Source organism: Poromitra crassiceps (assembly GCF_964638095.1).
Source record: "Poromitra crassiceps genome assembly, chromosome: 2".
In the NCBI taxonomy this organism is placed as follows: Eukaryota; Metazoa; Chordata; class Actinopteri; order Beryciformes; family Melamphaidae; genus Poromitra; species Poromitra crassiceps.
Genome location: NC_139624.1, coordinates 89,906,353 through 89,926,439, shown reverse-complemented (window position 1 = coordinate 89,926,439; position 20,087 = coordinate 89,906,353). Strand labels below are relative to the sequence as shown.

The 20,087-nt window shown below is 42.2% G+C and overlaps 3 protein-coding genes across 3 annotated transcripts in view; 1 reads left to right on the top strand and 2 right to left on the bottom strand.

The window, feature by feature from the left end:
* The first annotated feature begins 348 nt into the window (after positions 1-348).
* On the top strand, positions 349-4,362 carry LOC310793590 (uncharacterized protein). Its single transcript, XM_083655415.1, has 6 exons — positions 349-609; positions 2,259-2,387; positions 2,474-2,667; positions 3,330-3,477; positions 3,658-3,859; positions 3,975-4,362. Exons 1-6 carry the CDS (start codon positions 394-396, stop codon positions 4,277-4,279), a joined length of 1,194 nt encoding a protein of 397 aa, XP_083511541.1. The 5' UTR covers positions 349-393; the 3' UTR covers positions 4,280-4,362.
* Positions 4,363-4,487: 125 nt separating this feature from the next.
* On the bottom strand, positions 4,488-7,229 carry LOC310772369 (uncharacterized protein). Its single transcript, XM_083632156.1, has 7 exons — positions 7,139-7,229; positions 6,930-7,037; positions 6,454-6,623; positions 6,056-6,246; positions 5,770-5,866; positions 5,426-5,625; positions 4,488-4,995 (listed from the first exon to the last, which is right to left on the bottom strand). The coding sequence occupies exons 1-7, from the start codon at positions 7,169-7,171 to the stop codon at positions 4,805-4,807; spliced, it is 990 nt and encodes a 329-aa protein (XP_083488282.1). The 5' UTR covers positions 7,172-7,229; the 3' UTR covers positions 4,488-4,804.
* A 6,862-nt stretch (positions 7,230-14,091) lies between these two features.
* The window catches only part of LOC310772473 (receptor activity-modifying protein 3), a gene marked incomplete at both ends in the record, with an annotated part of 92,399 nt that continues 86,403 nt past the window's right edge, over positions 14,092-20,087 (bottom strand). Inside the window, one exon of the mRNA XM_083632297.1 lies at positions 14,092-14,347. Within this exon, the coding sequence (XP_083488423.1) occupies positions 14,092-14,347 (256 nt within the window). The remainder of the gene's footprint in view (positions 14,348-20,087) is intronic.

Genomic DNA, 20,087 nt, shown 5'->3' with positions numbered 1-20,087 from the left:
CCAGGTCAGGGTAGGTCCGTGTACCTTCCGTTCATTCTATTTCCAATTCTGAAACGCAAATCGGAAAACAAAAAAACACGCATTTTTCTTTTTTCAATATTTTTAAACAAACAAACAAGAGCCGTTTTCCATTAAAATATAGCCATAAAATTGGATTTTGTGTTGTTTTCCTATTATGGATTTTTATATTCCCAGATAAACACGAAGAATCCAATCTATGTTAATCCAAAATGCAAAAATGCGGGGATTTCTTAATATCCGTATTATTACAAGGTGAACCGGAAGCAGTATGACCGGAAGCAGTATTTTAGCCTTTTTCCGCGATTAGCACGTCTTCAGCACAACAGTAGCAGATTCGGTTGGCGGCAGGAGTCTGAAGACTGTCTGGACGAGATGGTGTCCCTCGAGCCCTATGGAAATTTAATTAGAGAAATGATTGCTCAAAATCTCTCGCACGCGGACATTTCCACGAATTTATTACAATTAGGTGTGCAGCAAGGATGTTCTGAAATGAGTGTCAGGAGATTTTGTGGACATCACAACATTTCCAGGAGGGGACATGTATCCGACACAAAATTAGAGGTTGCTATCAGCAGGGCAATTAATCAGGTAGGTTATTTTGGTGTTCTTTGATGTACAGAGGTGGGTAGTAACGAGTAAGTCTGGCGAGAGAGCTCCAGGAACGAGTCCGGAAATCATCGATGCTAACAGCCCCCTGGTTCTTCACAGTTTTCGCCTATGGGAGTTTTGAATGGGTTTTTGGCGCGATGCTTCTAATAATCTCTCTGGGCAAAGCTGGCTTAATCAAACGCGAACCAGTGTTTAGTAACATCATCTTCACACATGAAGACCACTTTTATGAGTTTTGAAGCTTTTATGTGCCTTTAAAAGGGTGGCTAGCTAGCAAACGGCTAAATGAGACTACAATGTCGACGCGGATATTATACGTCATCACGAGTGAACGCGGAAATTCTTTCTCTCGCAATCAATGCGTGGACGCCTATGCGACACTGTGTGTAGTTCTGGATTAGCTTAGCACGAGCTTTTTACCTCTAGGGCTCGCAGTTACACTTCAAAACTCATGAAAGTGGTCCTCATGTGTGAAGATTATCCCGCTGAACCTTGGTTCGCGTTTGATTAAACTTGCGTTGCCCACAGACATTATTTGAAGCATCGCGCCAAAAACCCATTCAAAAATCCCATAGACAGAAACAGTGAAGAACCAGGAAGTTCGGGACTTCCGCATTCAGCCTACAAAAATACGTCATCCCTGGAGCTCTCTATTCAGCGGCATTTTAGTGCCAACTAGATAACGTAGTCCTCTCAGCATAGCCAGGGTCGCTGACACCTTCAAGGTGCTTACCGCCTGTTCACCTGCTGTACTAAAAGGTTATGTAAATGCAATATGTCCGTTTTCTGACGGTTCAGTGTTTCTTGTGCTGTAATTTGTTATTTTGTAAATATTTAATTTATTTTTCATTTTTATTTATTCTATTATTTTATTCATTGGAAGTACTAAAATGTACCTGAAGATTATTATTTTGTATTTTTGTCTGATTAAATGCATGTCTTCACAAATTAATCAGATGTTACTCAACAGTTACTCAGTACTTGAGTAGTTTTTTCACCAAGTAGTTTTTTACTCTTAACTCAAGTATTATTTGGATGACTACTTTTACTACTACTACTACTACTTTTACTTCTACTTGAGTCATATTATTCTTAAGTAACAATACTCTTACTTGTAGGGATGCACCGATATGAAAATTTTGGCCGATGCCGATAACCGATATTAACATTGCTGTTATGGCCGATAACCGATATTTACCGATGTCGATATGATCTGTATAAAACCACATTTTTATGATCATCACATTTTGTACATACTGAAAAACACATGTTAACACTGAATTTGAAAAAGTTATGCATTTCTTTATTTGCAAAGCCTTTGGAAAAGCCCATAAATCATAGATTTACTGCATTATTTCATATCAATGTGAAGAATTTGGCTGATAATGATAACCGATATTAACATTGCAACATCTGACCGATACCGATATGACCGATATATTAAAAAATGACTAATATCGGCCATACCGATATGATTGCCGATATATCGTGCATCACTACTTACTTGAGTACAATTTTTGGCTCTACCCACCTCTGTTGATTTATTTCTAGACTACGTATATTTTATGAAATATAAATCCATGAAGACTAGACCTACATGACACGGCTTACTTCTGTTGATTCATCAGACAGGGTCAACATATGGTCGAAAGATGATGACCGGGTACCTGTCTGCAATGGGAGTGGTTGCTGGTGAACGCCGGGTGGGGAAGATTTTAAGAACAACTCATTGTCCCTATCACGAAATGCGCAAACGTGTAAGTATCTTTTGCAAGCCTTTAATGTTGTGGTATATGGTATAATGTATTTTACTAGCTAACTTTTACTTACTTTTCCCCCAAAGGGCGCACGTAACCTTAACCCCGTCCCCTACAGTGCTGCATACATGGGACACAAAATCCACATCGACCAGAATGAAAAATTGGTGATGTTCGGAGTGACACACGTTCTCGCAATAGATGGGTACAGCAGTAAGGTCGTTGCCCACGCAACTATGCCTGTCAAAAATAACCTCACGATATATGAAGAAGTTTACAGGTTAGTCCAGTGCTTCTCAACTTTTTTGGCTTCAGTACCCCCTTTCTCTGATTTCTGAATCCAAGTACCCCCTAGGGCAAAAATTCAGGCAGGCATACTTTTTTGTGAAAAAGTCCATGGAAAAGTTAGTTACATACAAAGATTTTTTTTTTTTACTTTTGTATGTAATATAAAGACTAACTTTTCTCACAACTTCTATTTTTTTTGACTTTCTTTGTGACTTTTTTGCAACATGTTTTTTGAGATTTTTTGAAACAGTTTTTTGTGACCTTTTTCTGTCATTTTTCCCAACTTTTGTGATTGTTTTTAATGACATCTTTTTGTCATGTTTTACTGTGTGCACAATTATTAGGCAACTATAAGTGTGTAGAACTATTATCCAACTGAATGGAAAAATGTTCCCATCTCACCTGTTTATTCTTCTGTTAAAGTGAGAATAATAAACAAACAACTAAACATTTCCAAATAAACATTTGACATAAAAAAAAAATCTGTGACCAATATAGCCACCCTTCTTTTCAATAAGTCACAAAAATACAACTTGGCTAATAATTGTGCAAACAGTGCACTAGTAGATTGCAATATTGTTGGTCTATCCTACATTGCAGACTTAACATTTGATGAGTCAACATTTGATTGAGTCATGTTTCACTATTTTACAGATCAGCAGTTCTTGAATATGGGATGTGGGACCAGGTCAGGGTGGACCATGGTCGGGAATTTTACTTGTCCCTCTACATGCAGGAGATGCTGTCTAACCACAGACACAACTTGCAAAGGCAACCATATCTCCAAACTCAGTCAACAAAGGTGAGGTAACGGTCTCCTTAATGTACAAAATGTGGCTTCTAATGCCCAAAATGAGACTAAGCTTTGGAGATGTTATGTACTGGTACTGAACAAAATAACAAACTCTAGCAATGATTGTTATTGGAATATATAGCTATTTAACACTTAACTTTTTTTTCTCTACCCTTTTCTTGTCTACAGAATCATACGGTAGAGCGAATGTGGGTGGAGATAAATAACCGGGTAAATTACCCAGTGAAGGAGGCCCTCGTGCAGCTGCAGGATCAGGAAGTCCTCATGGACGACAATGTCACAAGATATTGTACATCTAACCTTACTGCTGAGCTGTGCAAGATTGGCATAACAAGAGCTGTACATGCATGGAATGCACACAGAATCCCAGGTGAGTTACATAGAAAAAATGTATCACACAATCCAGTCCTTTTTTTTATTTTAAAGTTGACACAGTGATTTTTAACAATAGCTTGACATTTTGTGACCTATGCTTTGCTTCACAGGCAAAGGAAAACCAAATCGTTTGGCAGCAGGAGGATGTCCAAAAAAACTAGGAGAGGAGTTGTTGCCACATGCCTCCCAAGCAGCAGACATGTACCAGCAGGATGTTGGCTCTTCACTGACTAGAGTCTCCTGCTTTGGAACTGACCCCTTCTCAACTGAGGAGGACAAAATATCAGCAGAACAACGTTTTGCTGCAGAGTACCCTGATATTTCAGTTTTGTTAGACAACGTTGTAAACTATAACTTCGTACCTTTCCAAGATGCATTGCTGTATCTGATAAACATTACGCAACAATATGCATGAAAATGTAAAATAAAGTGTCTTAAGTGCAACATGAAATACAAAAAATGTATAAAAATAAAACTATTCTGTATCCTCTACAGCTGTTCAAGTGCAAAATTCCAACTGGTCTTAGAACAAGGTGCCAGATGTAACAGGTAGTCAAGCTTAATTCACAGAACGTGATACAATCACACTTAAAGTGCCTTAAAGGGCTATAGAACAGGTCAGTCTGTGTTGGAATGCTGAGGGGGGCGGGGTCACGGTGGGGGAATTCACCCATTCTTTCTAGGCAGCAGAGTTAGCATAATAGCAACTAGCCCAGCCCAGGAAAACAGGATCAGGGATTCATCGACCGCAGTGAACGCATATTATCTAAACAGACTTCTGCTGGGGCAGAAGTCTTCTGCTGATCCTGTCTGTCTGGGCTGGGCTAGTTGCTATTATGCTAACTGCTGCCTAGAAAGAATGGGTTACTTCCCCCACCGCCCCCCTCAGCGTTCCTACACAGACCGACTCAAGTCGGTGACGTGACACCGCCTCGATGAATCACATCTTAATTACACCAGCCAATATGGAGAGAACATTGTCAAGACTGGTCAGCCTGTGTACATTGACAGAGAACTCCTCTGCCCTGCATTTGAGGCACTGGTCAGATGTCAGCATCCACTGGTCAACGCAGGTTTTGCAGCCAACAAAGCTTTTGCAGCAGATGGCAATCACAGGCTCTTCCATTAGCCCTGTTTGATAAAGAAAATAAAAAGGACAATACACATGCAAGATTAGAGTTCAATATATTATCTTGTCTGTACTTAAAGGAACAGTTCACCCAAAAATTTAAATTCCGTCATCTACTCACCCTCATGCCAGTTAAAACACAAGTAGCAAGTGGCTCTCCATTGACTTCAATACAGTGCATATAAAGTCAATGGAGACCCACTTGCTACTTGTGTTTTAACTGTCATGAGGGTGAGTAGATGACAGAATTTTCATTTCTGGGTGAACTGTTCCTTTAATCTACATATTACATGTTTAAAAGCATGGCAAGGGACAGTTTCACTATAACATGGAAAAGCAGAAATTAATGCTTGATTCACTTGGACATTCAATTTGATCCCGCTTAAAAAGGTAGACTTTAATATAGACCAAACAACAAATTATGTTACAGACCTTTGCATACAATACAACCAAAGGCATCCTTCATGTGTGTTATCATGGTGTGGGTCAGAACCAGCATGGCACCACTGGTGTTGCTGGCACACAGGTCCTTCATGACTGTGCTGACTTCACTCAGTCCTTGAGCAACCAAGATCACTTCTTCTATTTTATCATGGACCTCCTGAAGACCTGTGGAGTCCATATCTTTAGGACTACAAGGAGGGTTAAAAACAACAGAAAACAATTTATTATACAATATTCACCAGTTCTGTTCAGAATGATAACTTTTTTCTAAGAGATGTTATTTAAAACAAAATGAAAGACAAATATTGATAGACAGTAACTAAAATGTTTACCTCAGTTTCTTTCCCTTGGTTCCTTGCTGGAACTCATGGAAGATCTCCTCTGGGACAGCAAGAAACTTTTTTGCATTTTGCTTCCAATACTTGGATCCTAGCAAGAGAGGAAGACAAATCATGTAACAGATATAATGTAAACACTTTAACAGCTAAACAGAATACTTTGTGGGTCAAAAAATTAAGAGACAAAGAGAGCACAGTATTTAAGTAGATGGGGCATGTAGTTTATCAAACAAAGCATTTTTATTTATTATGATGTAATTTTTTTTTTTTCAATTAGTACCTCTTGTCCCTTCGGAGTCCACAATCGCATTTCCCTGGGCATCAGTCAGGATGAGAGGGTCATCACTCTGCAGGGCATCATGTATTTTTGCCAGGATACCTGTGGTTGTGGCTTCAAACTCAAACAGTCTGAGTACAACCATACGGGCAGGCTTCAGTTTCCCCTGGCTGAGCTCAGCAATGAAAACAGACCTAGAAAGATTGTTGTGGGAGTGATCAAATCAATTAATTCCATCTCAAATACATAGCCTACATTACAATTGATCCAATTACAATTGATTCAAGTTTTTAAATTATCTTGGTTACAACGAATCTTAAGAATTACAAAAACAAATACAATGATGTTGATTTATTCATATGTAGCTGGTAGGGGCTCTGAACTGATGGAACTGGGCGTACCTTTGGAAGGTGTTACTCATGCTTGCTCGGGGGGGAGTGGGAGCTATGGCCTGAGCAGCTGACCCTAGAGCAGCAGTGGGCTGTGCTGTACGGTGGAACTGGAAACGGTGCTGGCCTGACAATGGATGAGTCTGCTCGGCGACTGGTAGACCAATATCATCCCCATGAACCTGTAACAGTCACAGATGCAGTACCACATTAGTCCACCAGACCTCCATGCAGGTCTCAGGTCTGTCACTTCGCGTAACATTGGTGTGTGTGTGTGTGTGTGTGTCAATACTGCCACTATATTGTTCCTATACATGTGTGTGAGACATATTAGTGCTGTAGCGACAAGGCTTTATATGGTCGACCAACTTATAGTTAATAAAACAGTACGTGCGAAATCCCACAACTGCCGTAGCCTGAGTCTGTGCATGTTATGGTGCTGGCTATATCCTGGAGCAACACATACACACCACCAAGCTGTTACAAACCTCATAGTGGCCACGAGGTCTAAGGTCCAAGCAGCTGAAATGTCCAGCCGATCCCGGGAATATCGCCACATTGTCATCATCAGTTATGTACAGGCTAGGAGCATATACCTTTGAAAGAAAACATTGAGGAGCATTAACAAGTCGGCTAGTCGTGTGCTAGCATTGATCTTAGCATGTTCTCCAAGCAAACGAAAAAAAGTGTTACCTACCTGGAATATTCTGGCGATTTTATCGCCAATCATGTCGTCCTCCTTAAGCGTTAGCCTTTTGTTTCCTTTAAAAAGGATATAACTGGTCGAGTCCATTGTTAAGCCAGAGCTCCACATGAATTAGCACCGCACAACTTCACCGTGCGCTTCCTGGGCATTGAGCTGGGCATTGAACTAAAGTTCCTGGGGTACACCTGGGGTACACGGACCTTCCTGACAAGCGGACCAATCCGTGCGATTATTTATTTTATTTCCGGGCCACAGACTGAAAAGCGTAAAAATAGAAAATAGAAAATGGAAATACAGAAATGTAAGGCCTTTCCCCGAAAACTACATTTTGAGTGAAAATGCAATCGTTTTTTTTAAAAAGGGTAATTAAATTAGTTGTCCGATTTTTGTTTCGGGAATGGAAATAGAAAACATTGCCCTAAATTTGTTTTTTAATTTGCGTTTCAGAATTGGAAATAGAATGAACGGAAGGTACACGGACCAGGGTACTCAAGTATAACCCATTTTCAATGGTTTTAAATTGAAAAAACAAAATGGGGGGAATTCCGTTTTCGTTTTCCGTTTTAAACTTTAAAACAGAAAAACGGAAAAACGTTTTTAGCATTTTTCTAAATTCATGGGGGGCCACTTAAAAACGGGCAGCGGGCCGCAGTTAGCCCGCGGCCGTAGTTTGGCCACCCCTGGCCTAGAGTAATTACTCATTAGGTTAGTCAATGGTCAGTTTGTGAGTATATATTTAATTGTTAGTTACTCATTACTTAAAGTCCCTGGAAACCAGAAATATGTTTTTATTATTTAGCATTTTGAGTTCATCACATCACAGGAACCTATGTTAATAAGCCACCAGCCAAATTTGAACGATGATGAACATCGCAAAGTATATAAATTTAGGTTTGACAGTCATGGCGAAAGTCATGAGAATCAATTAGATTTTAGAGTGTATTTTCTCCCGCGGACTGTGTGGGCGTGTCCCGTCTGCAGCAGGTCTCCTCTCTCTCTCTTTCTCTCGGAGGAGGAGACCTGCTCGGAGGAGACCTCTCTCTCCGTTAACAGAGAGAGAGATAAGGAGAGAGAGAAGGAAAGAGAGATGGTGTGTGTGTGTGTGTGTGTGTGTGTGTGTGTGTGTGTGCGCGTGCGCGCGCGCGTTGCCTCGGCGCATAGCACAGACAGAGAGGAGGAAGAGATATCTGCTGCTGCGCTACTGTGTGTGTGTGTGCGCGCGTGCGTGCATGCGTGTGTGTGATTCGATTAAATCTTATGACGTGATAAGATCATGCATTTTAGCACCGCGTGCACTGTGATTGTGACTAAATCACTGCCGATGTTTCGGAAAAGACTAAAGACACACCTTTTCAGGCTCCATCTGGGCCCTTCTTGACCTAACTTCTTTCTCTCTTTCTAAAAAAAACTACTAACCTAAACTAAACTTGTACCACTGTTCCTTCAGAATTTGTAATTGTCATAGACTGTGCTCCATAGTTGATTGCTCTATTGCTGACAAAAATGTGTTATTGTAAGTCGCTTTGGATAAAAGCCTCTGCCAAATGACGTAATGTAATGTAATGTAATGTAATGTAATGTAATGTGATTGGTTATACTATTCATAGCTTTCAAGGGGCGTTACGTGCTGCCGGGAACGCCCACCTGGCGGTCAAAAAAAAACTTGTTGATTCCGTTGCCTGCGAGTCGACTCACGCTGTTTGTTCAGCCAAAGTGCCGCATAGCCTACCTGTTGTGCTATCGGTTGCACTAAACCGACGAGGAGACTCGCCTGGCTTGTGTTTTACAGAATCCCGTCGGAGAAAGAAAGGAGAAGGTTGTGGATTTGTGCGACGTGGTTCAGTCGCTGGGCAGGGGGAAAAAAATAGCTTTTTTTTCTACCATCAAAGTACACACGTCTTTGCTCTTTGCGGCCAACATTTCATCAAAGGTAAGCTCAAGTAACGTTACAATAATGATTAATACCCCGTTAACGTTACTTGAGCTTACCTTTGATGAAATGTTGGCCGCAAAGAGCAAAGACGTGTGTACTTTGATGGTAGAAAAAAAAGCAATTTTTTTCCCCCTGCCCAGCGACTGAACCACGTCGCACAAATCCACAACCTTCTCCTTTCTTTCTCCGACGGGATTCTGTAAAACACAAGCCAGGCGAGTCTCCTCGTCGGTTTAGTGCAACCGATAGCACAACAGGTAGGCTATGCGGCACTTTGGCTGAACAAACAGCGTGAGTCAACTCGCAGGCAACGGAATGAACAAGTTTTTTTTTGACCGCCAGGTGGGCGTTCCCGGCAGCACGTAACGCCCCTTGAAAGCTATGAATAGGTCTATTCCAATTGCATCCAGAGGCCTTTTGGTCTGTGCCTGTTGATAACGCCCCCTGAACATCGAACATTGAACTGAGAGTGTACAGACTCATTCACATTTGCGAATTGGTCTGGCAATGTCAGGATACCGACCCGGTGGCTCACAATGTAAAATGCAGAGTAGCGGCTGTAAGTCTGGTTTGTTTACAATAGTTATATGAATGTACGAATGTCATGATTTATATAGGTTATAATGCTATAAGACCTTTACAGAGGAATTCGAAGACCTTGAGACCATCTGACTTGACTGTAATATTTCACTGGCTTTCTTATGGAAGTGTTAATAAGTCAGGATGGTTTGTGATCAAATTAAAAGCCATCTTGAAATATATGTGAAGTGAAAAGCAGTGTAGGTGAGCCGAGGTTTTCACTGACTTTAAATCAAAGGACGAAAAGGGTTGCAAAACATCCACAAAGATGACAACCTACAGTATTAGCGGTGTGTTGTAAATCGTTTGTCTTCTTTCTTGCGTTACTTTGTTCACATACAGTAATGAGGAACTTGCTACAGATGACTTTGAGGGAGACTTGAGATTTAATCAGGGTATTTTTTGCTTAGGAGCTCATTCCAGACAATAATTCAACGGAGACACAGTAGTCGATTTGTACACACATTTCAGGGGGGATGGTGGGGTCTTATGGGGACAAACAATTTGATAGTGAGGAAGACAGAATGGAAGATGGGGGACCAGCTGTTTACCCTTATAGTTTATATTGTAACAAAAGCACAAAATCAATTCTCTACTCAAAAGACATGCATGTTAAGGATGTTAGATATCAGATTCTCCTGCCAATCCGCCTAACCAAGAAGTGGAGTTGGTACCCAGGCGCTGCACTGTGGCTGCCCGCATGAAAAAGTGCTACTGAATCACTACACAAACCCTATTTGTGTAGTAGTGGCTATGTAGTGACATGTAGCAATGGTGCAGTGATTCTGTAGTTTATACACTACTCACGACACACCAGAAGAGTTCTGTCGCAAAACAGTAGTGTTTTCAGTAGTAATCAAGCAGTGCATTTTGATACTTAGTGTTAGTAGTGAAAAAGCTGTTAGAAAACGACTGCTTCACTACACAGGCATTTAAATAGTAATCATGTAGCCTAGAGGTGTTACTACTTGCTCATATAGTGAATATGTAGTCACAACACTACAGCAACACTACAATGTTTTAAATAGTAATAATGTAGATGTTCTATACTTGCTTGTATAGTGAATATGTAGTCACAACACTACAGCAACACACATTTTAAGTAGTGATCAAGTAGAGGTTCTACTACTTGGGCAGGGCCAACAAAGCCAGATTGAGGGCAGCTGTGGAGGGAAGCAGCACAGTAGGAAAGGACAAGACCAAACTAGACAGAGTTCACGACAACTGCAAAGCTAAATGTTTCTTTTTCAATGTTGTAAACTAAAGAGATGTCAAGCAGAGCCGTTTCAGCAAGAAAGAGGCTCAAAACACCCAAATACAACAAATCCAACTGTGACAGCGACGGCACAATAAAGTAGAAGGCATTTTCCTACACCACAATCAAGTCTAGCATGGTGCGTTAGCTAGCTAAAGCTAATCTAAGTCTGTGACTCTGTGTGTGAGTGGAGGTCTTATTTACAGAGTGAAAGTAATGTGAGGCCAAGGCGGCTGTTCCGTGCATTTCTCATATAGGTTACGTGATGGGGAAGTGTGACTACAGGAAAAAAGATGTTCTGAAGATCGTCAAGGCAAAGTAAAAAAAAATAAAGTGTAAATAGGACAATATTCACTGTAATAAATATATTTGAAATCAAGCTTGTGTAAGCTCACTCTTGTTTGGTAGGAATCATTTATATGCACGATAATATAGCATGATCCCGAATAGGCAACTAGTAGCAAATGTGTCCGTTTTCAATAGTGATTCAAAAGGGATGGTGTAGAAATGAAAAGAAATTCAATGGTGATCATTAGTGATAAAAGACTACACATATAGAAGGATGTAGTAATTCCATAGGGATTGTGAAGGCATACAGTAGTAAATGTGTAAGCAGTGTGTAGTAATTAAATAATACATGTGAAGGAATGAGTAGTGTTTATATAGTCCCAAAAGCCAAATAGTGAGACAGAAGTAATTAAGTAGTAATCATGCAGTCATTTAAATAGTCATTATGTAGTAATTATCAGTAGTGATCAGTAGTGAAAGGTCCCAATAATCTACTCATTACTACTGAAACCACTACATAAATCACTATACATCTCAATAGCAATCAAGTAGTGGAACAGTAGGTTTTCTGTAGATATTGTATAGTAGTGATGAGTAAGTGATTCAGTAGTACTTTTTCATGAGGGTGGGGACCACTGGATGGGTCAGATGCACAAGAACATAAGGTGAGCAGGAGCTTGTTTGATAACTATACATTAAAGTTTAGATAAGATAAAATAGATAGCTGCATATTCCTTCACTCTCCTTAGCATGTAGCAATAGTTACACAAATAATTTCAGTTACAAAGATGGATCATGTGAAAATGTAAAAATGTCTGTCCGTTTACAAGTTAAATTTACCTGAACACATTGCTTTATCACTCACATTGGTTTGAAAATACGTAAGAATGTCTAGATTCTTTCTTTACATTTTCACACAACACAACCAGCTCAGTCAGCTCTGCGGTTTAAACTGTCTGTGCTTATTGTGTGTTGGTTTAAGGTGGCCCAGCTTCCTGGTTGCGTGGAGTTTTCAAGCTCTGTGATTGGCCGGAAGGCCTGGGAAACATTGGTGTTAAAATGAAATGAACCAGTTGTTTAATTGTCTTTTTCTTTTCCCTTTTTTTTCAGAACTGGAACATGTTGTCAAATTCACCGTTAGAATGCTCTTCTGTGTTGACATCCCTGAAAAGATTCGGGTCTAGTTTAAAAACAAAACAAAAAAACAGCCCAGAGTGGTCCACAGGGAATTTTTCTGGTAGTACCGACGGCCAGTCCATCCCTGAATGCAGATGCATTCCTCGCCCTCGTTTTTGCTGAAAACTCAAGATGTGCTACATTCTTCATCTTAGTGCCATGAAAGAGGAGGATGGCAGTTTTACAAACAGGATGGTTTTGAAAATTGTTATTTCAAGGGGGAAGGCATCCACTCCACTCGCATCCGCACTAATGGATACTGTAACAGGTGAAAGCAGAGCGAGTGACAGTTTAAGCCGACAAATGCACTCCTTCAAAATTATTTAAAAAGCTTTGGGCGGAAAAAAGCAGTGGTTGATTTAGTTCTTGCGGCTGGTGAGGATTTTGGTGCAAAGACCGATGAAGTGCTAAATACATTAAACCAAGCCTTCCCCAGGAATTCATTTCAAAGCATCAGTGTGTGTTTGGCACTGATCTGAGTGAAACTGGAGTGGCAATGCAGATACAGTAGATGGCACTGGTAGAGAAGATACATGTACATTATCAGGTCTCAATGTCCCAAAGTTTCTTTCCATTGAGAATCCCTCTTTGTGAGTAAATATACAATATTTTATTAAACAGTGTCTGATAAGTTATGCTGTTAGAAAACAGTCCCTTGGGGTTCAGTAAGTCACAGAAAGAAATTCAAGTCCCGAAATATCTTGGTCTCAGAGTTGCCTTTGGTGATTTTGGGTAACATATACATCCTTTCCACTGGTAATAGTCAATTCAGTAACCCAGTGATAGGTTAATAGGATAAGAAAATTCAATTGTAGAAGGAATACCATCTCGTTCAACTCCAATTTTGGCTTCTTCTTTTGGTCCTTCCAAGCCATCATACAGCCTCATTAGAAAGCATTCAGTAAATGCTGGCAAAGCAGTCCTCTGGAAGTCTTATTTCTCCCCAGTCAAGAGTTCATTAATTGTCTGTGATGCTTGGTGGATACTTTGGCCTTTCGCAACTATACAGAGTACTGATGAGACTCCAACATCCATGGTCTAGATCCGTGAGCTTAAAGGGATAAGCCACGTTCTTGGGAGATTGTCTCGTTGGTCAACTTAAGGCAGCGATCAGAACATAATAGACACCAAAATCATCTATGGGGCCCCAGTAGATCATTGTCCACTAGCATGATCTCAAAGTGAGAACATTAGAACTGGCAGCAGCTCTAAAGCTAAATGGTAAGCAGTCTCTAATGCAGTTAAGTCTAGAAGGTCTGTGTAGATTGGTCAAATGTACACAAAACATACAATTAACATACTATTTTGAACTAGGAGGGATTACTTTCCCTGTTTCCATAAGAAGTGGATATCGTGGTTGATGGGAGACCGTGTGCAGCTAAAACAGTGCTCATCTGAAACATTTCAAAAATAAACATGGCTAACTCAGCTATATTCAGTTAATTATACAGTATACCACAAATGATCTCGTATGAAAAAAAACTGACAGCTTTTAATAGATTTTTAAGGCTTGCTTCTTTGAGGTAATGCTAATGTCCAACTAATTATAAGTGTTAGCGTGATCTACCGGAGACACATGGATAATTTTGGTGTCTATGTTCTCATTACTTAACAGGTAAGTTGATCAAAAACTTGGTGTATTCCTTAAAGATTCAGATCTAGAAGCAGTGTATTCTTTTAGTGGAGAGGTTGAAGACCTTTAACCCTGTCCTCCTAAGCCAGAAGGTCACTCCTCTTGCTGCACCAGACCACCAGGGCGATCATGGCCAGGGTGAGGAAGACAGGGATGAGGATGAGGAGGGTGAGGGTTTCGTCTGGCGGGTCCACCCACACCACCCGCTCTATGGTGCAGTTGGAGAAGAAGTGCTTGTGTATGCGGATGATGTAGCTCTCTACCAGCGGGTTGGGCCAGTAGCAGTTGACACTCTGGGACTTGGTCTCTGTGCACAGGGTGAAGAAGTGATACTCACTGGGAAGACAGTAGAGAGAGAGAGGAAAAGGAAACAGGTTAGAGACCAACCAAATTGAGTCCTACTTCAGAAGAGCTGCACTTGAAGGACATTTTGGTTACTTTTCAGATTGTTGCGCTTGCTTGCAGGCCTTTATTTCTAATTCCCTCTGTTTGTATATTATATAAATTATATGTAAGTATATTTGCTCATATTTTCGTATGAAGCCTACTTGTTTTCTGATCTGCTTCTGTTGGGGTTAGTTAGGTAGCCATGTTTTGTTACTAAATGCACAGGACAGCAAGCAGGCCACACTGCAAATTAAGTTTTCAAAGAGGTGCTGATTGAAGGGCCAATGGCGCACAATTGCTGAACTGTGATGTCACAGGCAGTTGTGATGTCAGCCCTAAATGTCTACAAATAAATGAAGTGAAATCTATATGCAATGTGCAGACTCTACTTTTCTCTCACTACTGATCACTCACTGACTATCACTGTCACTTACTGAATATCAGTGATGTCATCAGTGATGCAAAGTTGAGCTGTGCATGCCAATAGATTAGGCGAGGCCGCGCAGCAGTTGAGCTGCAGGCGAGGCCGCACAGCGGTCGAGCTGTGTATGCAAGTTGGTTGGGCCAGCTCGGCGAGCTGCAGGGCGGGCAAGCCCACACAGCGGGCAAGCCTAGGACTCGAGCGCGCGAGGTGCTTATATACAGTATATATGCAGCAACTCGGCTACTGCATGGCCTCGCCTGCCCTATTGGTGCGTGCGGGTGTGTGTTGCTCACAAAATGTTATTGCCCTTAAAGGAACACTCCACCCATTTTCAACCAGCTTTTGTATCATTAGAACATCAGTAGTATATCAGAAAACTGTAAACGGTTTTGAAGTCTGTCATTTAATTTGACAGTTCATCATCATCATCAACCTTTATTTAAACAGGCAAGTTAATTAAGAACAAATTCTTATTTTCAATAACGGCCTGGTGGGAGGAAAAAAAAACCTCCTGAGGGGAAGGGGGTTGGGGGAAAAAAAAAAGCATTGAGTTATTGAGTGTTACAGTGTGGACCAGTGACATCACTGGTCCACACTAACTCAAATTAATAACTCATTAACTCAAATCAACTCTCAAACTGTAAACGGTTTTGAAGTCATTCATCTAGTTTGACAGTTATTGAGAGTTGATTTGAGTTAATGAGTTGTTCATTTGAGTTAGTGTGGACCAGTGATGTCACTGGTCCACACTTTAACACTCAATAACTGTCAAATTAAATGACAGACTTCAAAACTGTTTACAGTTTTCTGATATACTACTGATGTTCTAATGATACAAAGCTGGTTGAAAATGGGCAGAGTGTTCCTTTAAGTTTACATGTGTGCGGGTGTGTGTGTGCCCCCTTATGACATCACTAATGACATCATCAGTCTTATGACATCCCCTTATGACATCACTGATGACATCGTCAGTCATATGACATCACTGATGACATCAGTGATCAATTGATCAATTTGATTATGGAAATTTATTCAAATGCCCGTCCCTAATAACAAGTTTTAAACCTGGAACCAAGCCAACCAGCGGTGTACTGAATCGTCAGTGACCATACAAATTTAAATTGGAGCAAAAATAAAAAATAAAAATCGGGCGGAAATCTCCACGCTTTTTAATTTTAGTTTTTGCTCCAAGTCATCGTCATCTTCTGATGCGTTTTCTGAAAGTCACATTTAACACTTTCCCCGCCAGGGTTTCTGACCATTTTCACTATGACTATGTAAACACCGAATTAGAGGTCTTCACAGGGCTATTCGGACCCTAGGGCTCGGGACCCGACTCGAGACGCGTACGGGGCCGGTTCCACATTTATTATGGTCAATTGGGTCCGGGTTGGGTCCTATTCTATCACCACGGGCCCCAGGTCTGTTTATCATTATGTGTAATACCCGAGTGGATCTGACAATACCTGTGATCAACGCTGATCATGAGAGGAACGCATGAAAACACAGAACTAGCAAAGAGGACATGTCACATCTTTTTGAGGGGGGCGTTGAGGGTAGGCATTGAGCGATACCCCAGAAAATCTCCCTCTTTTTCACAGCCCAATGTTGGCAGGTACAATAAGAAATCCCATTGCCTTTTCCCCTTACCGGCATGGTGGTGATACTCTATTAGAGCATCAGCGGTCCTAAGTAATCCATCATTTTGACTCATTTGGGGGATGCAGTGCCTTTGTATTCCCTTTTGGCATCTCTGGATTCTGTTTCGACATATTACAGGTTCCGTATGTGTTGAGCTCTTCAGGCTAAGAGCTCTGCTGCGTGTATCCAAAATGACAAACGACCCTTTCTCCATCATAAATCCCCACTCCTCAGAGCCCGCCTCTTTTCTCAGGACATGCACAAGTCATTTGTATGCGTAACCGTCAATGCGGGAGGTACGGCGGTGCAGTGGTAAGCACTATCGCCTCACAGCTCGAAGGTCGTGGGTTCGATTCCCACCTGGGACGATGTGAACGCTGAAGGAATGTGTGCCCGTCCGCATGTCCTCGAGTGCCCACCGCCCGGGTGGGGTCGTCAAAAGGGCCTTTCTGTGGAGTTTGCATGTTCTCCCCGTGCCTCCCGGGGGGTCCCTTCATATAGGAACCCCCTTCACAAAAACATGCAATATCCTGGTTGCTAATGTGGTTCCTCCTCTGGTCGTTAAGGGCGCCTGTTCGGAGGGAGGGGAACTGTTTGGAATAGCGTGAACCTCCCACGTGCTATGTCCTACCGGTGAAGCTTCCTCTGGCAGGTGAAAAGAAGCGGCTGGCTGACTGCCCATGTCTCGGAGGAAGCATGGAGCCAGTCTCGGCTCTCCCCAGATCGGCAGAGGATGGAGTAGCAACCAGGATTGAGAAATCAAGTGAGCACTAATGGGGGATAAAATGGGATAAAAAATCGGGGAAAAAATTATAAAAAAAAAGAAAAAGTAACCGTCAATGCAGCAAGTCAACGAATAGAGTAACAGAACAGTTGTATTGTCTACACATCACCACACACACATACCCTCACTGGCTCCAATTAACCTTTGGAGGAAATATCTCATTTACATCACTGTGACCTAAATCTATGGACTGTGACATTTTGCAAGTGCAGGGGAAATCGCAACTGAGGCTGGATTCGCACAGGATCCAGCGCTCTGCACACCCCCCCTGTGCTCCATTCATAGTCAATGGAGGTAGTCCGTCAGGCTCCAGGAGTGGGTGCTGCATGAAAAACACGCAGAGGCCGTACGGCGAGAGAGCTCCGGGTGATCTAGCCCCATTAGAACTCTTTGGGCTAGCTATGCTACCCTAGAAAGAGTCCCGTCTCAGGTTCCTGAGGACCAACTCACTTGAGAGATTTTCAAATATCTGGGACCCTATTCTGGCCTACCTTGATGAGGCTAGGGGCGACGGGTAACTTGCCTGGCTGGTTTCTCATAAACCCCGTGGGATCCTATGTACAGCATCTCTTGCAAGCACATTGTACCTCACGCGGCTGGTAGCGCCATGTTGTAATATGCAACACGTTCTCACTCCGAGCGCGTAGCATATTGACGCTTTGTCCCGTCCCTTGTGCGTCGCTTGTTACTAACATGGTACCCTTGAGCGACCCATGACACGACTTGGGCTTTCCGACTAAACTCAATGTAAACCCATGGAAGTCATCTTTGACGCTTATGGCAACTGCTCCCCCATTAGCCTAACTGCTCCCCCATTAGTCAACTGCTCCCCCATTAGGGTCTGGGGGGAGGTTAGGTTTAGGCGTGGGGGGTGGGAGAGGTTAGGTTTAGGGTTAGGGTCTGGGGGAGGTTAGGTTTAGGCATGGGGGGTGGGAGAGGTTAGGTTTGGGTTAGGGCATACATGGGCAAACTACGGCCCACGGGCCGGATGCGGCCCGCGGGCGCCACCTGTGTGGCCCGCGATGGAATTGCAATTTTTTTTTTTTTTTACACAGTGCACCTGAACACAACATGCAAGATACCCGCTGAATAAGTGTCCAAATGTTCATGTCATTCTGGCCAATACTCCACTTCTGTTATAGCATTTCAGTCTGGAATATGGAATATCTTTCAATAATCTTTATGACTAAAAGGCTACATTGAATTAGAAATTTAAATAATTAACTCATTGGTTTTGGATTTATTTAGCTTCAAAACTGCATTTTTGTTCGTGTGACCCTCAACACAGGCTTTGATCATCCCGGGCCACTTACTGATACTTATGCTTAAATTAACCCACTCATATTCTGATTTATTTCAAGAAAAACATTTTGGCTAGTGGAAATTCTAATTGGCTGGTAACTTTAAAATCTAGCAGCCATATTGGCAGGTGGTCAAAAAAGTTAATTTCAAGCCCTGAGAGCAGGTGGTGACATAGGAGTGAGTGAGAAAAGGATGAAATATTGGTGGTTAAGACTGAATAATGACATCACAACTGTTAATTTAACATGAGTTATTCCTCTAAACGTGGCTTCAAATGCACCAAATTTTTCACGCTGGTGCCGTTCGGCCCTCAGCAAAACATTTTTTGTGGCCCTCTCTATCATCAAAGTTACCCATCCATGGGTTACGGCATGACAATATTTGTTCGGCCCCCGGCAACAATCTGGGTTTCTCATGTAGCCCCCCATGAAAAATAATTGCCCACCCCTGGGTTAGGGTCTGGGGGAGGTTAGGTTTAGGCGTGGGGGGTGGGAGAGGTTAGGTTTAGGGTTAGGGTCTGGGAGAGGTTAGCTCCTCCCCCCAGAGCAACTGGAAGTGTCCACAAGGTGTACAAAAGCCAGAAAGGCGCTGCAGCCGGTGACACTTTCAAACACTGAGAAATGTTACACTTTTCACAAAACAGTCGGGTGACGTGAACCGCTTTTTCCAGCCGGGTGATGGAGAAATAGGACGTTGTAGGCTAATCATTGAATTTATGTTACTGTAACAGTGATCATAAAGGCAGTGTGGATTATACCAGACATGTAATGTAAATATCTGCCATCTGGTAAGCCTTGCTTGTTCTACAACTGTATTGTTGTTGGTACTGCTATTAGTGCTAATGTTATGTTATACGTTAACCAGGTGGTTAGTTAGTTAGCTGGTAAGCTAGCAGGAGACGTCATCATCCACTTCTCCTCATAAACAGCACTCCAGGCAGCGACTTTTCCACACCAAAAAGATGACAAACACTATGTGGACACGCAGCCTGACAAACGCTATGTGGACACGCAGCCTGACAAACGCTATGTGGACACACAGCCTGACACACGCTATGTGGACACGCAGCCTGACAAACACTAAGTTGACACGCAGCCTGACAAACACTATGTGGACACACAGCCTGACAAACACTATGTGGACACGCAGCCTGACAAACACTATGTGGACACGCAGCCTGACAAACACTATGTGGACACGCAGCCTGACAAACGCTATGTGGACACGCAGCCTGACAAACACTATGTGGACACGCAGCCTGACAAACACTATGTGGACACGCAGCCTGACAAACACTAAGTTGGCACGCAGCCTGACAAACGCTATGTGGACACACAGCCTGACACACGCTATGTGGACACGCAGCCTGACAAACACTATGTGGACACGCAGCCTGACAAACGCTATGTGGACACGCAGCCTGACACACGCTATGTGGACACGCAGCCTGACAAACACTATGTGGACACGCAGCCTGACAAACACTATGTGGACACGCAGCCTGACAAACACTATGTGGACACGCAGCCTGACACATG

Excerpts from the sequence above, each read along its gene's own strand:
- LOC310772369 (XM_083632156.1), bottom strand. The coding sequence starts at position 7,171 with ATGATTGGCGATAAAATCGCCAGAATATTCCAG. Across the intron at positions 5,867-6,055 it reads GGACTCCGAAGGGACAAGAG|GATCCAAGTATTGGAAGCAA; the intron begins GTACTAATTGAA and ends CTCTCTTGCTAG. Across the intron at positions 5,626-5,769 it reads ACCAAGGGAAAGAAACTGAG|TCCTAAAGATATGGACTCCA; the intron begins GTAAACATTTTA and ends CCCTCCTTGTAG.
- LOC310793590 (XM_083655415.1), top strand. The coding sequence starts at position 394 with ATGGTGTCCCTCGAGCCCTATGGAAATTTAATTAGAGAAATGATTGCT. Across the intron at positions 3,478-3,657 it reads TCCAAACTCAGTCAACAAAG|AATCATACGGTAGAGCGAAT; the intron begins GTGAGGTAACGG and ends TCTTGTCTACAG. Across the intron at positions 3,860-3,974 it reads GAATGCACACAGAATCCCAG|GCAAAGGAAAACCAAATCGT; the intron begins GTGAGTTACATA and ends TTTGCTTCACAG.